At 39.4% G+C, this 15,122-nt stretch overlaps 2 protein-coding genes across 2 annotated transcripts; one reads left to right on the forward strand and one right to left on the reverse strand.

The window, feature by feature from the left end:
• The first annotated feature begins 2,335 nt into the window (after nucleotides 1-2,335).
• On the forward strand, nucleotides 2,336-6,777 carry LOC131668577 (small ribosomal subunit protein uS11m). The gene is made up of 6 exons (XM_058942860.1): nucleotides 2,336-2,667; nucleotides 2,745-2,872; nucleotides 3,068-3,168; nucleotides 3,249-3,314; nucleotides 3,388-3,709; nucleotides 6,646-6,777. Exons 1-5 carry the CDS (start codon nucleotides 2,438-2,440, stop codon nucleotides 3,493-3,495), a joined length of 633 nt encoding a protein of 210 aa, XP_058798843.1. The 5' UTR covers nucleotides 2,336-2,437; the 3' UTR covers nucleotides 3,496-3,709; nucleotides 6,646-6,777.
• Nucleotides 4,802-15,122, reverse strand: LOC131668576 (acrosin-like). Its single transcript, XM_058942859.1, has 5 exons — nucleotides 15,009-15,122; nucleotides 10,201-10,378; nucleotides 6,644-6,951; nucleotides 6,416-6,567; nucleotides 4,802-5,580 (listed from the first exon to the last, which is right to left on the reverse strand). Exons 1-5 carry the CDS (start codon nucleotides 15,082-15,084, stop codon nucleotides 5,422-5,424), a joined length of 873 nt encoding a protein of 290 aa, XP_058798842.1. The 5' UTR covers nucleotides 15,085-15,122; the 3' UTR covers nucleotides 4,802-5,421.

Here is a 15,122-nt window from a genome sequence, read left to right on the forward strand (position 1 = left end):
AGAAAGCGGCTACGCGAGTAGCCCGCGAGCGAGCTTGTTGAGCTACAATTAAGTGCAGAGAAGCTACCTCTAGTCGAGTGTGCGGTAACCTTCTGTTTTTGCAGGGACGCACTACTCTATCTCCCTTGATGTTGACGACGACGGAATTTGTAACTTGCCACCGACAAACATTAATACGAATGTTTATACCTGCACACTAAATTATCGTTCCCATAGCAACTTTATTACAGCAAAAGAAAAGAAGCATAAAGAAAAACTTGATTCGCTCGCGAAATAGTTGACGTGGGCAACATATGAGCCAGTGTACACTTAAAAAAAATAACAGCGAATTGCTAGAGAGTAAAAGGTCAAGTACACATTTACGAATATTACCAGTAACAGCGGAAAAACTAGTTTCCTTTTACAAGCTAGGCGCACTACTGGTAAAACGACTGATCGATTAAAGCCCCTAGGGCAATTTGCTATTTACTCGTCTCTCTCTCGCCGCCCCCCTCTCTCTCTCTCTTTTTTTTGTTCTTTTTTCCTTCAATGTTTTATATCGCGAAATTTTCTCCGAGGCCGTTTACGCGAAAATGTAAACGGGCTTTAAGGATGCCTGGCGGCAGCAGAGAAATACAGTAAAACTTTCCATAAAGCTTTTCCCGCTGACGTGAAGTAAAAAATATAGGCGATACGATAATATTATCTCGACCGTAAAAAAGTGTTGGCAATAATAGCTCCCTCGCACATCGTTAAACCCCCTCTGAACGAGAGAGACGAGCACTTTCGCGCTTTTAACTAATGCATTGAGCGTAAATAAAAAAGGCTGGTCGAGAGCCGCGAAAATAAAATAAGGAAATAAAACACGTCTGGTGCAGCTTTCTTTGCTACGCTCGCCAGCGATGGAAATTCAGTTCTCTGCAAATATGACTCATCGCGCGATTGATCAATTCAAAGGGAAGATATGCGCGACATTTGAAAGTAAGGAAATTTGATCGCGTCGGTACCAGGACAAGTAATCACAATGTTACGTAACTCCAATGCATAGCTTTAACTCGCACGTTTATTCATCTAATACAGGCCATTGAAGTATCGCTGTGACAAACGAAAAATGCTGCTTGATTCAAAACTCACATGACCGTGGGTCTGAACTTCAATTTTGAAGCATATTCAGGCTTAGTCGTCGTATAAGCTCGTCAAGCCAACGTAATTAACATAAATAGTGAAACGGGGAAATCTCGTTACAAGCAGTGAAGAGGCAGCTATGAAAAGAGAGTGAGAGACAGCGCGAAAGGAATAATACACGTAAATTTCAAAAACTTGCCCCTCGCTTCTTGAGAGATAGGCGCATAAATAAATGAAAAGATTCCTGCAAGACGACGACGACGACCAAGTGAGCTTGCAAAATTAATCCAAAAGCTAGTCTCTATCTCGCGCGCACGGCAGTCGTCGTCGAGCTACGCGCGCAGTAAATTTTATGTTAACCCAATTCTCGGCCAAGTCATGAATAGTAATACACCGTGACATACCTACTTGCGCGAGAAAGCGAGCTATTTAATAGTTGCTACTTTAACTCTGTTGCTTAAGAGCTATCCAACGCGCTAACTTTTCTTTTCCTTTTTTTTTTCTTTATTACTGCACAATGTCTCGGAAGTTTCTTACCAGCCTAGCGCGGCAAGTTTCTCGCGCAACCTCATTCAAAGCAGATTAATTCGACGGGAGGAAAGTTGAGACCGAATTATCGGCTTCGCTGCAGGGCCCGCCAGTTCTAAGCTACCGTTCGTTAATTTATACACAAGGAGCTGCCTCTATCGCGCACGAGGTCGGCGAATTCCTCCCGGAAAGAGGCATGGATAACATTTCGAGGGGAAATCGGCGTGCGCGCGCTGCTTTCGAACCGAGCGAACGAGCTCTGCCGCCTCCGTGGGTTTCGTTTTATCATTGCATTTCTCCAATTTATCACTCGCTTGTATCCCGCAAATTTTTTACACGAAAAAAGACAAGCGCTCTCTCATGGGTGCTTCTTTCAACTTGACAGGCTCGTGAATTTTAGATACCGTCTACGTCACGCACTACTAAGTAGAACTTGCAGCCCCCACGGGGAATTCGTAACTCACTGCAAGCTAGATGCCAAAGGTAAGAACAGATTTTCCCCACTTTCACGATGCGTATCGTCGGAAGATCAAATTTTTTGCACTTTCCGGTTGTTCATGTATGTTACCTTCTATCGATAATAATATTTTCCTGAACGTCGCTCGCGGGGTCGCGATCGCGACGTCGCGTGTACGCTTACAGACCTGTAGAGGGCCAACGATCGATCTGTGCAATTGTTATTCATGACTCCATGAGTCCATGACCATGTCGGTCACAATCAACTCGTCTGCTATTTCAGATCCGCATCCACCAGTATTTTTTATAAGTTACTGTTTAGTTAAGACTATTAGTTAACAACGCAAAAATGATTAGATTTACTGTAAATATTTTAAAACAAATGTCATTCACCTGTGTAACGAGATTGACGAGTACTCCAAACGACAGCTTACTTTATTTGGTTAGATCGTTGTACATAACCTCCAATGCAAGTGCAGAAAGGAGAGATTTGAGAACTTACAGAATGTCAATGGGAAAACCTAATAAACTTGCTATTGCTGGTGAACAGTCTGTTGAAATTGACAACCTTGGTGACCAGTAAGTTCATTATTTGTTCAGATTGTTACAATAACATCTTTCTACTTCTCTATCTTACTTACATACTTGTATTTTAGGAATGATCTCTTTCCTGACATAAATACTCCAAACAGACTATTCGATGGAATTCCATTTAAAGAGTTACCTATCTTTAATATTAAATGTTGTCCTAACAACACAATTATAACTCTCACAGACTTTAAAGGTAAGCTATAACAGTGCCATTCTTATATTGTTAATATTTTTACTTTCAAGTCATAAGTTGTTAAACATATGTATAATAATCATTATACCACAGATATTTATTTCATATTATCACATACTATCATTTCATGTCATTATTAATAAATAATCAACTATAATATAAGTGAATAAAGCAAATGTATATGATTGAATGAAGGAAAAGTACACATTATCAGATCATGCGGTATTGAAGGTTTCAAAACGGCCAAAAAAGGAACAAATATCGCAGCACAAACAACAGCAATTTCAATGAGTGGAGTAAGTTAATTATTGTAATAATAATTAAGTCAATAGGGAGCATTGAGCATAGTCACTTACTATATGTTTGCAATTTGCAGAAAGCATTGGCACTTGGTGTCAGGACAGCGAGAGTCAGGATACAAGGATTAGGACCTGGTCGTTTGGTAGTTATATTTTTGATAGGGTATAATTTTGCTAATATAAAATAATAACTTTCTAATTATCTTATTCCACTAGGCTGCAGTGAAAGGTCTTCAAATGGGTGGTACAAACATAGTTTCAATTACAGATCATACTCATGTATCATGGAACCCACCAAGACCAAGAAAACAGAGAAGAGTTTAATCTAGTTATTTACTATGCTGCAATATATCTTATATTTGAGTGGAAATTGCGAGAAAAATAAAGAACAATGAACTTTCCTAAGAATCAAGTATTTGACTCTAGTCTAGTTCCCGGATACAATGGAGTAGGTACATGGGAATACAGACTTTCTGCAGTCAATTTGTAGATACCAAAGAAGACAAGCCTATACATCAATGTGAAGTGAGCAATAGAGGTGCATATATATGCTATAAGCATCATACGAAAGACTTGTGCTTTCGCCTCGTCATCGTTATCGGACCTCTGTCTCTCCTCCTCCTCCTCCTCCTCCTCCCCTCCTCCTCCTCCTCTCTCTCTCTCTCTCTCTCTCTCTCTCTCTCTTTCTCTTTCTCTTTCTCTTTCTCCTTTGCGCCTGCGAGCTAGCTCGCGCGCGTGCAGACGGGTTTATGCGACTCGCGGGAGTAGCAGCCGGCAATTAACTGTCATTGCACTTGGCTATAAAGTCACCGGCGAATTTATAGCTCGCGGCCTCGTTAAGCCGCCAGATAGTCCAGATTAATTAGCTGATAAAACGATGCTTCCACCGCCAACGCAACGCGCTCAGAGATTACACGATACACGAAACTATCACCCCCTCGCCAACACGTCCAAAATCTAAAAACGGAAATATAGTGTGACATGTGAGACGACGTCTCATTTTACTGTTCTATGACTTGAGTTTAATATGATCTATCATCTCTCTTTTTCATCCTTTCGACAGGTACGACCAGCGATATTTTTGTTTAATAATTTTCATTGTGGAAAACGCTTGTTTTCAGGAAGAATGAAAAGAATCCAATTATTAAAGTTTAAATATATATGCAGTATTTAAGTTAAAAGTTTTGAAAAATTGTTTCTACTTGCATAGTATATTTGAGTTGTTAATTTTTTACACAATTTCATACAGTAGTAACATTTATCATTTATTAGTGCAAAAGATATATATAAATTTCGGTTTCTTAAAAATCTTTATTTCACTTGTTTATTCTATCGTCGGTATAACTACTGTCGGTCAGTAGCGTAGCAGTCGGTTTCCACATATATCTCACCGTGCATTAAAATCTCTTGAATATGTTTCTGACGAAAATTTTTATTCGTGCGATATATATAGCAATAATATAATATAACAATAAAATTTTTATGATGGAAAATAAACACAAGATACAAAACTTTTACACCAGAATCAGACACTTATAAAATAAATATTTTTCGTGCAACAATTCAAACGCTATAAGGCTAGACCATTAAAACTAAAGACAGGTAAATTACTATCCTTAAAATTCTCTATTCACACTTATCACAGTCAATGCTTTTTAATGTCTATCGTCAGTATAATAAAGATAAAAAGAATTCAAAAAATTCAAATAATCAAAGAGTTCATATAAACAGGTCTCGGCAGGTGACTGTTAGTTTTGTCAACCTGTAGTTCAGCTTGTTGAATCAGTGAATAGACGTTTCCTCTTGGCCTACAAATCCATAACCTAAAGGGATGATATCGGTATATCACATTTAAAAGGATAGTGGGATAATAACGTCCTGATTTTTTAACGGAAATCCTTGTTAATTATAAAGAAAAACAGTCCGTGCTCTTATCAATACTCGAAAATCGACCGAAGATTAATTTTGTGATCCAAAGTTTTCAAAATGTTCTCTTCGAGCAATTAAATTTAAATTAACACTGACACATAAAATTAAAAAGATTTCGCTACTTGGATTAGATTAATTCATTAATCATAAAATCCTAAATATAAAAACAATCGTGGTTAATGTTTCTATAACAATTCGAGGGTAGTTGAACTACAACAAGCTGAACAATAACTTATTAAAACAAAGTATCATACAAAATAACTATTCTTCGGTGGAACGTTAACAGCAGCTGAAAAGGAACCGAGCTATTCAAGGGTCAATTCACTTGGCTTTTTCAATAATCCAGGGCACAAATTCCGAGATCCTCGTGTAAATTCCAGGCAGCCTTCTCCTAGCACATCCAATCCCGGATGAGACAATACCAATGACCATGGTTCTGTCGCCGTTATCGTTGAGCATGAGCGGACCACCACTGTCGGCCTGCGAAAAAAATAAAGGATGTAGCGAGGCGCAACTCGATTACCCACGCTCTCTCCCTCCCTCCTCTCCTCCAAGCGAAATTGAACGCAACACGTTCGAGTGGAAATTAAACGGAGCAGAAAAAACGTGTCCATTTGGCTTGCAAACGAGTTGCCTTCTCTCCTAACGACGACAAAAAAAAATACAAACCGTTCCCTTCGCGCGACCTAGATAAAGTGTGTGTATTAGCTGTATAGATCGATCGAGCATGTTAATTGGCGTGCATGCAAGGGACTTCCTACTACTCGCGCTTCTCAATTAGTCGTAGGAATTCGGCCGCTTGAGCTCGTAATGACTGTTAGCTTCACAGTGCAATTGCCAATTATGCGTAATACAGCGTGTGTATGTATGTCTGACGCGTCCTGCTGCTTCTGTTGCTGCCTCAACTGGCTTTTGTTAGCGCGCGCGACTTCAGTTTACGAGGTGCTACTACTGTCTAATTGCCGCACTGGCTAGCTACTGCATTGTTTTTTTCTTTTTCACACTATAACAACTTTACGAAAGTAAAGTTTGTTATATAGTTGCAGTTGAGAGAGAGAGAGAGAGAGAGAGAGAGCCGTGTTCCGACGCGTGCTATCTACACGAAACGGAATAGGTGTGCGACGACGACAGATTTACTGTCACCAGTGAAATTATTAGTTGCGTGAGGTGTTACGACAGACGGGAGATTGCACTATAGTTTGGTTTTATATATTCTTTCTTTACAACGTCACGTTTTTCCAGCGAAAAGTGAGATCGCTTTCTTTCCTACGTTATACATTGAGTTTTTCGATAAAAAAAAGCATGTTAAACTTACCCCGCAAGCGTCACGTGCACCTTCCTCGTGACCAGCGCACATCTGTCCGCGTTTCAATTGGGTTTTTTTTCCTTGACTAGCGTACCAATCATTACAAGTTTGATCCTCGACAACGTTCACTTCGACTTTTTGTAGAACCTTCGATTTTTTATCTAGAGCACCGGATTACTTTCATTAGTCTCGACAGAAAAATCGCAACATCTAGCAAGAAATCTTATTAATGCTCACAGATAAGCTCGGGACTCTCTCCGAGCCATCCCCAGCCAGCAGCAATGGCACTTTGACCAGTGAAAGTACTGTGACCAACATAACCCTCAGCCAAAGGTAAACAAGCTGGTTGAACGCTTTCAGACCATTCGATCGGTTCGCTAACTTCCAGCAGAACTACGTCGTTCAGGTATTTGCCGCAGGTAAAATTCTCGTGGACGATAATTTTCTTGATACCCACTACTATAGCAGCGGGATATTCTGGTTCCGCCAAGTTATATTCGCCGAGTGTCACGCGTATCAAGCTTTTTTCCTTCAAACCATTTCGTCTGCAAACAAAACGAAGCGAATCCCTTGTAAACTGCACGCAGTAACTTTATTCCTGCTATTTTAGATATAATACATTATATTCATGCGATGAAAATTGCACTTTGAATGCATCCACGCGCTCGTTTTGAATTGTAAATAACATTATTTTATACGCGCTCGCCACGGCATTGCGAAATCTTGAATCCTCGGTAATGGAAAAACATGAATATTTTATGCTCCCAGCCGACCTATATTTTTCACATCTCCGAAACTTCCATGCATTTTTAGCGATCCCTCTGATTGACTTGATTCCGTTGTCATGATAAAATTTCCCTTTTTTTCACTCCGGTCGTCGACAAATGAAATATGAAAAATGATTTCAATTTCGGAACAGCCGCGACGGTGCCCAGCCTGATTGTACAAAAGGCTGCATTCTCTGAAAAATAATTCGCAACCGCAGCTTCTCGTCGTGGCATTTCGTAAGAATCCGTGAGCGCGGTGCCGCGCAAATCCTATTAAAAAGCTTGACTGCACGCGGCTGCACTTCGAAAGAAACAAGTATCATCAGGTGCGCATAATTTCACGAGCGAAGCTCGCATCGCCGCGAGAGAAAGAGAGAGCTTTTAGGTAACGAGGTTTTTTATATTAAAACGATTTAAAAGCCAGAAGGTGCACTCACCACCAGAAGTGGACTCTGAGAGAGAGAGAGAGAGTAATTAATGCGAGAGTTAAATTCTCTCTCTTGGCCCTTCATTTTCGTGCGGAGTTAGAGAGTGCCGAGACAATTATACTTTGCTCTCGAGATTTTCTCACGCAGCCGATTAATTAATCGCTCAGTGAATAGTCACGACACTCTGGAAACGTTTGTTCCTTAGCTAAGATGACTTTTTCGAGATCGGCGACGTTGGTGAAGTTTACTTTGGTAACTATATGGAAGTTACATTTATTACATTTCTTTTAGTTATAGTGTTTTACTTCGATTGAAAATTTAATTCATATTTTAATCATTTCTTCTTGACAGCAAGTGTCACTTTAAAAAAATTAATAAAAATCTATCAAGCCACAAAAATGAAAGAAGATTAAAATGAGCCATAACCATTATTTTTTGTTCAAAAAACCTACCATCGGAAGAATTTCCCACTAAAAGTTAGCGACCCAAATTCATATAGATAAACCACGTTATCGTGAAAAAAAATTCAATCAACGCACGAGAATGCATTCGAATAATGCTCAAAACTAACACACCGACAACAGTCAAAAAAAAAGCTCGTAGAAATAGAGTGTAGCACTTGGCAAAGTCCATTGTGTGCGAGAGTGGAAATGGTGTAGATGTGTACATAGCCACGCGCATTGGTCAGCGGCCGTTGTACGAGAACTGGGTTTTGCGTCGACGACGATGGCGATGCGAATAGCGCTGCCGAGGGTTTTAGCTCGCGTTTAATCATACGTGTATGCTGCGTCACAGCACGGAAATTAATCGCCGCGCGCGCTTTCCGAAAGCAACGTAATTGTTATACGCGTTTCTTGCTATAAGCTGATGAGTTTTGCAAATGAGGCATTCAGGTCAGCGATTCTTTCTTGTTTGTTTTGTTTTTCTCGCTTTTATTTTTTTAAATTTTTTTTTCAAACGTGCACAGCATAATCCACACGTCGTCCGAACGCGTTTAATCTTAAATTCAATTGATTTTCGACGATCGACATTTCGTGATGTAAATGCAACCGACGTATACGTGGAAATTTTTTGCACAGAGTCCAATTGACGAGAAATTTAGTGTGCCGATCGTATTTTGTTTAGGAAGAAGCGAGCGTTTTCGAGGGATATACGTTATTCGTGCATTTCGACGTTACGTATGTGCGCGCAGCTGCCGCATACCCCAGAATTTTCGATAATCTATTCGGTACGTTAGATTTTCTTTTTAACTTTGTGGTTATCTCGCACGCTGAATCGCTCGAATTTCCATAGTGGATTTGGAAACTGGTGTATTTTCCAAGATGAAAATTCATTTATTGGTATTTGCTTATGCGCCCAGCTTTTAAAATAATTGCATGCGTGTTTTTTCCAACATCCGACGGAATTGATTATTTTGCAAGGTCGTTTCGTATTATATTTGAATTTGCATCCAACAATTTCATCAATATTATCTTTTATATTCACTCGGCAATTTATTAACTCGTCAATGTAGCTACAAATTGAAATTTCCTTCGTTTCGCTGAAATAGTTTATAAAAGAAATTTTTTTTGCTCGCGGTATAGTTTGAGGCTCTATTTTCAATATTCCCACGAAAATAAATAACCCGCAAAAATCCATTTAAAAATACTTTTTTCAAAATTTGCGTTACATTGAAATGTCAAGAAATAACTTTGTGCGTGACAGCTTTAAAGTTTTATGCGCGAGTGACGTACGAAAAAATAATAAAATAAAATATTGACAAATCATTTTATAGCAATATTTGAAAAGTGAAATTTCATTTCGTTATACGTCAAATAACAAACAAGCGAAAAAAATAAACTTGAGTGAAACCGTCAATCACACGCGCAGAAGAGATCGTTTATTATTACACATGGCTTTGAGTAGTTTTTAATTCATATTCGTTCAATTTGTTTCAAAAGGCTCTCGGTATATTGAAAATATTGCCTACAGCCTATTTTTATTACAGTCGTTCGGAAGCCTATACACGTTCACTGGATCCCATCTACGCAATTAAATGCCCCCAATAACCCAATAAATACCTCCCCCCGCGTGTCTGTCGCGCAAACGACGTGCTTTGATTGATTAGCTATCTAAGTTTTATGAGAATTTGTATTTTATGGTTCTACGACGTGCAAGTAGCTCAAAAGTTTAAATTTAATTTAAAACTACTTTAATCAACTTCGTCCATGAATTTATGATAAAATATCAATGATTAATGGAAAAATTCAATATTTATTATTGTAAAATTGGCTTAAAAGCATCTGCATAATGTTAATGATTGTAGAATGTTAACAATTATTGAACATAAATATATAATAGAAAATTCTTTTCCACACTTTCAAAACTTGTTAAATTTCTTTTTATATTTTCTATTTTCAAGAATGAAGGTTCAAATCACTACTCCACTCGCAAAATGACTTCTCCACTCATTTTACATGTTCAAAACTTATTTTCATGTCTTCAAATGTAGTCTAGATTTTCCGAATAATGCAGACTTACATAAATCCAATCTTCTTTATAAGTCTCGCAATGCATATGAAATAAGACATTAATTGTCAGTATATTTTCAAATGCTTACCCACAGAAGCAGTGTGCAGCAGTAAGGATGAATCTCTTATTAACAATAGTACCGCCGCAGATATGTCCAGCTTTGATGCCAATGCTCACCAGCCACGGAAACTCCCCGGGCAAAGCCGTCTCGCCGCCAGCAATACGTGGCTGCTTTTTAATCGTTTGGCCGCATGCCACATCCGCCACTGTTAGCGGCAAAAAACGTAGAAAGGATATCAATAAAAAGAAAAGAATAAAAGAAAGAATCGCAGTCGCCTATTCTCATCGGAAAAAGCATCAGCGTTCGTTTTGACTATTTGGCTCGCGTTCTACTGCTACGGGTAAAGGTCGCATGTGTCAAAGAGCATCGGTCGAGTATGAAGGATTCACCGAGAGGGAAATCCGAGCCTCCCGAGTGCTAGCCTCTCTATGTAAATCTCTTTGTGGCCCTTTGAGACTTTGAGGATTTTGATTTTTCAGCTAGAAATTAACATTTCAAAAAAGGGCGTTGAAAGCAGTCGCGCACGTTTAATTGCTCTGGATAAACGTTCCTATTACGCCGTCGGTTCTGTGCACCTCTTTCCACCAAGGCATTCAGAAAAAACATGACGTATCGCAAGACCCTTCATTCCTCTTTTTTTATTGAAAAACTGTTTTGTACTTTTACGAACAATGGGCGAGCACAGGTGTACGCAAGGCTGAATTTAAACCAAGGAAACCGAAATATTCTGGCGGAGTAATTCGTAGAGTAATTTTTCTTTCAGCGATATCTTTCTATTATGCCTTTGCACTCGAGCGCAATCGTATCGGGCAAGACTGTATTGTGAATAAACATCTGTACTACGCGTTCGGTTGTAGCAAGAAAATAAATTTCGGCTGAGCGATTAATAGGAAACCACAGTGGGATAGGTTGACCGATTGGAAACGTAGAAGCACTTTAGTTCTTCATCGTTCTCATGATTACGTTTCAATTATTCGGATTACAAGAGAACGGAGTTCGGTCCAGGGGCGTTAATTAAGGCGCGCAAGCGAGTCGGTTGCGGTCCGCCGGAATAATCTGCAGAATCGACGATGCTATCGACTGCCTCCCACCTCCCCTCTCCCTCTCCTGCCGATAATTAACGTATTGCAGAGGCCACACGAATACATCTAGCGACCCGTTATGGAGCAGCACAATGGCGATTTCAGCGGGATAATGACGAAGCTTGGTGACCCAGCCCCCGATGGAGTTGTGTGCTGCTGCTGCATAGGCTATCACCGTTTAATCTCGCCGTGCGTTACTACTACTACCATGACCGAATGTCTCGTCGTAATTTTATTCATTGCCGTGTTCTATCATGATTTATAGTAAAACCGAGGAACAATGTTTTATTTAGTATCTTTTTTTTGGTTTCTTGAAACGCGATTGCAATTGGACAAAAGAAAATAATAACGTTTTAGTTATGTGAGTGTTACGCATTAAATTAAAGTGATCAATGTGAAATTTTTCAAGGTTTTGGGATTCCATTTGACGTAGATAAGTCTTTTTAAATTCCCTGTCGCTGCCGTTCGATCGAATTCTGTCATGCGAAAAATTATCTGACTTACGAAGTAAACCCGGTATTCGTCTACTTCGTTCTGCCTTACTCTATTGGTTGCTGCACCCGTGGCCTTTTTACAAGCTTAACTTTTTAATATAGGCGTGTAGGTACAAGTGAGTGTCTTCATGTTGACGTTATCGATCTGCATTTTGAAAGTGTTTGCTTAATGTAGATAGCATCGTATGTAATACATTGTACATGAATTACTATAGTGGTTAATTTTTATAGTAATTACAAATAGTGTCATATGTTCTATCATTGTCTAAGTCTGAATAATTTACTAACTAAAATAATAACTTTAAGAATTTAAAATTTTCATCAACTCTAATCCAAATGATAAGTAGTAAGACATAATTTGGTCAGCCGATATCCAGCAATCAAAAAAGAAAAATTTCAGTTCACATCATCATCTTGAATGTAATATTTTTACATTCTATATGTTAAAATTCACAGGAACAGTTTTCAGGATCGACACGAAAAGTCATAGTGAGAATGTTACTATTTTGAATTTCGTTAAAATCATACCTGGTAAAGAAAAAACGGCTCTGCCTAATCTCGTTAACTCGTCTAGAAAAAAGTCGACTTTCAGTACTAATTAAAAGCTACTTAAGCTACGTATCTGCAGCAAAAGGAGTTATGCATTGATTAATTATTTCGGCTATTATTAATTATTTCGGAGAATGACAGGGCTAGAGAGGGAGAGAGAGAGAGAGAGAAGGAGAGGAACTGTTAAAAAAGAAGAACGCGTTACTGATCAAAGGCCTTTGAGTAAGGAATAGCTATCTCTCTCTCTCTCTCTCTCTCACTGTCGATCGGTCAAACGCTTCCGAGCTAATCGGCTCATGCGTTAGTCTCTATAGTAAAGAGAGGAGAATCGACACAAGAGTTGTCCTCTCGGATTCCTAACACCGAGATAATCGCAAAGGTACAAAAAAACTAGTCCCAGAATCCTGAGTATTTTCACGTAGGATTGGTTCGACGTAGCGTAGTTTTAACGAGTCCGCGTAGTTACGTAAACTCATTTTCCTCTTGCTACCCATCGGATGTTCTTTTTTTGTGTGAGAGAACAACAGTTTGCGGTTACTCTGATAGGAATTCAATACGATTTAAAGGTATAGATCGAAGAAATAATTATTTAGAAAGGTTTTTTAAAGCTAAAAAACGAGAAATATATATTGTGTCAAAGCTTTCGCTTTAAGGTAACAGTGACCTTTTGTATTCTTCATGAACGGACTATTCCTAAAATGAGATTAAATAAGCTGATCGGTTGTTAAAAGTGATTTAATTACCGGCAGAGGAAATCAAAATCACTTAAGCATGTTTAATCAGATTACAACTTTCGATTTGAAATCGAAGTCTGTGAAATTCTGCTCTAATTAAGTGTCGCAGTTATTCAATAATATAATTGTAACATTCACTTCACGGTCAAAAGCAAATCGAATTCCCATTATAAAAGGAATGTCGATTAATAGCAGTAATAACAAAAATAGAAAATAACATTTGCAATTGTTTGGAAAAACAAATGCTATAGCGTTACGTTAAATCCAGTATCACATCCATTATGCCATTGAAACGTCCACTAACTGAACATACTTTCCATCGGTCTCGGTACAGAAAGTATCGAAGCTTGTCGGAAAGCTATACAGTCGAGGAATGGTTTGTATCCAGCTTAAAAACGAAATTACAAGCCGGAGAAAGAAGCCTCTTCGGCCAAGAGGTGCAGCATGGCAGTGAGAAAAGGGTCATCGAGATAGAGGAGAGGGAGAGAGGAAGAGAGAGAGAGAGAGAGAGAGAGAGAGCGGAGTGCGCGCGCGTAAGAGGATTGCGGTGGCAGATAGGCAGCGGCGACAGGGCCATTGAAAGGGCGAATTTAATGCCTCGAACAGTGAGGGAGAGAGGAGTCCGGATCTGTCAGGGCGTTTCACGCGCTAGCTGATTAATTGGAGCCGCACTATAGAATTTCCAAGTCGACTCTCTCTCTCTCTCTCTCTCTCTCTCTCTCGTAATAGATATGTCAAAAGCAGCGTCAGGTCTGGATTATGCGACGCGCCGTACCGCTACCCCTCCTTTCAGCGTCGTCATCCCTGTTTGACAGTTATACTGCGGCGCGATTGCTTTCGATATCGTAAGCATATTTTCTTTTTGGATAGCAATCTATAGAGACGAGAGATGACGAACGACTCGGTGGTTTTGAAAACTGTACATGCGCAAGCGTACAGCTTTGCCGCTGTTGCTCACACGGAAGTTAATTAACCAAATTTAGTATGTACACCTTGCGGCTCTCCCTCTCTCTTTCTCTCTCAATTTAACGTAACCGCTGACATTCGCGTGCGCCACGCTCTGCTAGTAGTTCTGTCCAACTTATGTTTAATAACGAGCTTGTTAATGTTTCCACTTTACTCGCGATATACAAGCTCAAAAGCTTGTGTTTTTGTACGGCTGTTGGTTTTGAAAACTCTGCGAAACGCCGGTTTTATAGTTAAATTAATTGTCGAAAGAGGTCGATTGAGCTCCAATTGACAAGTGCTAAATCAATCATCTCCTCTAACGATGAGGAAGTAAAAGCCGTGTCAGACAATTTTCTTCCTCTCTTGGCGAACATTAAATGTAGAAAATTACTGGAATATCCGCGTCTGGTCGCGGAGGCTGTCATCATCAGCAATAGCGCTAGTGACGTGCACTGTCCCTGCGCTGGGTCAGTCAGCGCAGCATGAAAATGAAATACGCAAGCTCGGCAAAAGCTCTCTCTGTCTCTTTCTCTCTCGCCTAATTGGCGAATTTCGCTTGTCCGAAATAAAGAATTGAGACGACATGTTGTTAGCGAGAATAATTATTAAGCGTTTCATTAATCGATACCATGCTCGTTGTAAACAGTGGCCTGCGCTAATAACGTTAATTATACATGTGTAATTACACGATACTCTATTGCGTGTTGTGTGACCTGAGTTCAAAGGGATACATGATGAATTCTATTGTTCGAATGAATAAGCCACGAGGCCTGAAGAGGATTCGATCGACTGCTACTGATTAATTTTACTGACAGCGTTTTTACGATCGGTTGTAAAAAAATATTCCACGTAGCTCTAAAAATAATAAAAAACTGCGCATGTCCCTTGTAATTGGTGTAATCAATATTTTTCGTCCTTATAGCATTCCACGAAAATGTCGTTTTTTGAACTCTAATTAAAATCAGATTCGAAACATAGCTCGCTATTGACAAAAGGATTTCCCAAATCGCAGTCAAAGAAATACTCACAGTTATTGTAGTCCATGGCATAAACCATTAGCGAGGGCAAAAGCAGGACAACGGTAAGGAGCCTGAGAACAGCCATAATTCAACAGGAGAATCGCGCAGCTGTGGCTGGTGAAC

Source organism: Phymastichus coffea, unplaced genomic scaffold (assembly GCF_024137745.1).
Source record: "Phymastichus coffea isolate CEN01 unplaced genomic scaffold, Cenicafe_Pcof_1.1 PCOF00081, whole genome shotgun sequence".
Classification (NCBI taxonomy): Eukaryota; Metazoa; Arthropoda; class Insecta; order Hymenoptera; family Eulophidae; genus Phymastichus; species Phymastichus coffea.

Bases quoted from the DNA above. Each gene is read 5' to 3' on its own strand.
- LOC131668577 (XM_058942860.1), top strand. From the start codon at position 2,438: ATGATTAGATTTACTGTAAATATTTTAAAACAAATGTCATTCACCTGT. The intron at 2,668-2,744 runs GTAAGTTCATTA...CTTGTATTTTAG, and splicing joins ATTGACAACCTTGGTGACCA to GAATGATCTCTTTCCTGACA. The intron at 3,169-3,248 runs GTAAGTTAATTA...TGCAATTTGCAG, and splicing joins CAGCAATTTCAATGAGTGGA to AAAGCATTGGCACTTGGTGT.
- LOC131668576 (XM_058942859.1), bottom strand. From the start codon at position 15,084: ATGGCTGTTCTCAGGCTCCTTACCGTTGTCCTGCTTTTGCCCTCGCTA. The intron at 10,379-15,008 runs GTGAGTATTTCT...TGCCGCTAACAG, and splicing joins TGCCATGGACTACAATAACT to TGGCGGATGTGGCATGCGGC. The intron at 5,581-6,415 runs GTAAGTTTAACA...TTTTTTTCGCAG, and splicing joins GTGCACGTGACGCTTGCGGG to GCCGACAGTGGTGGTCCGCT.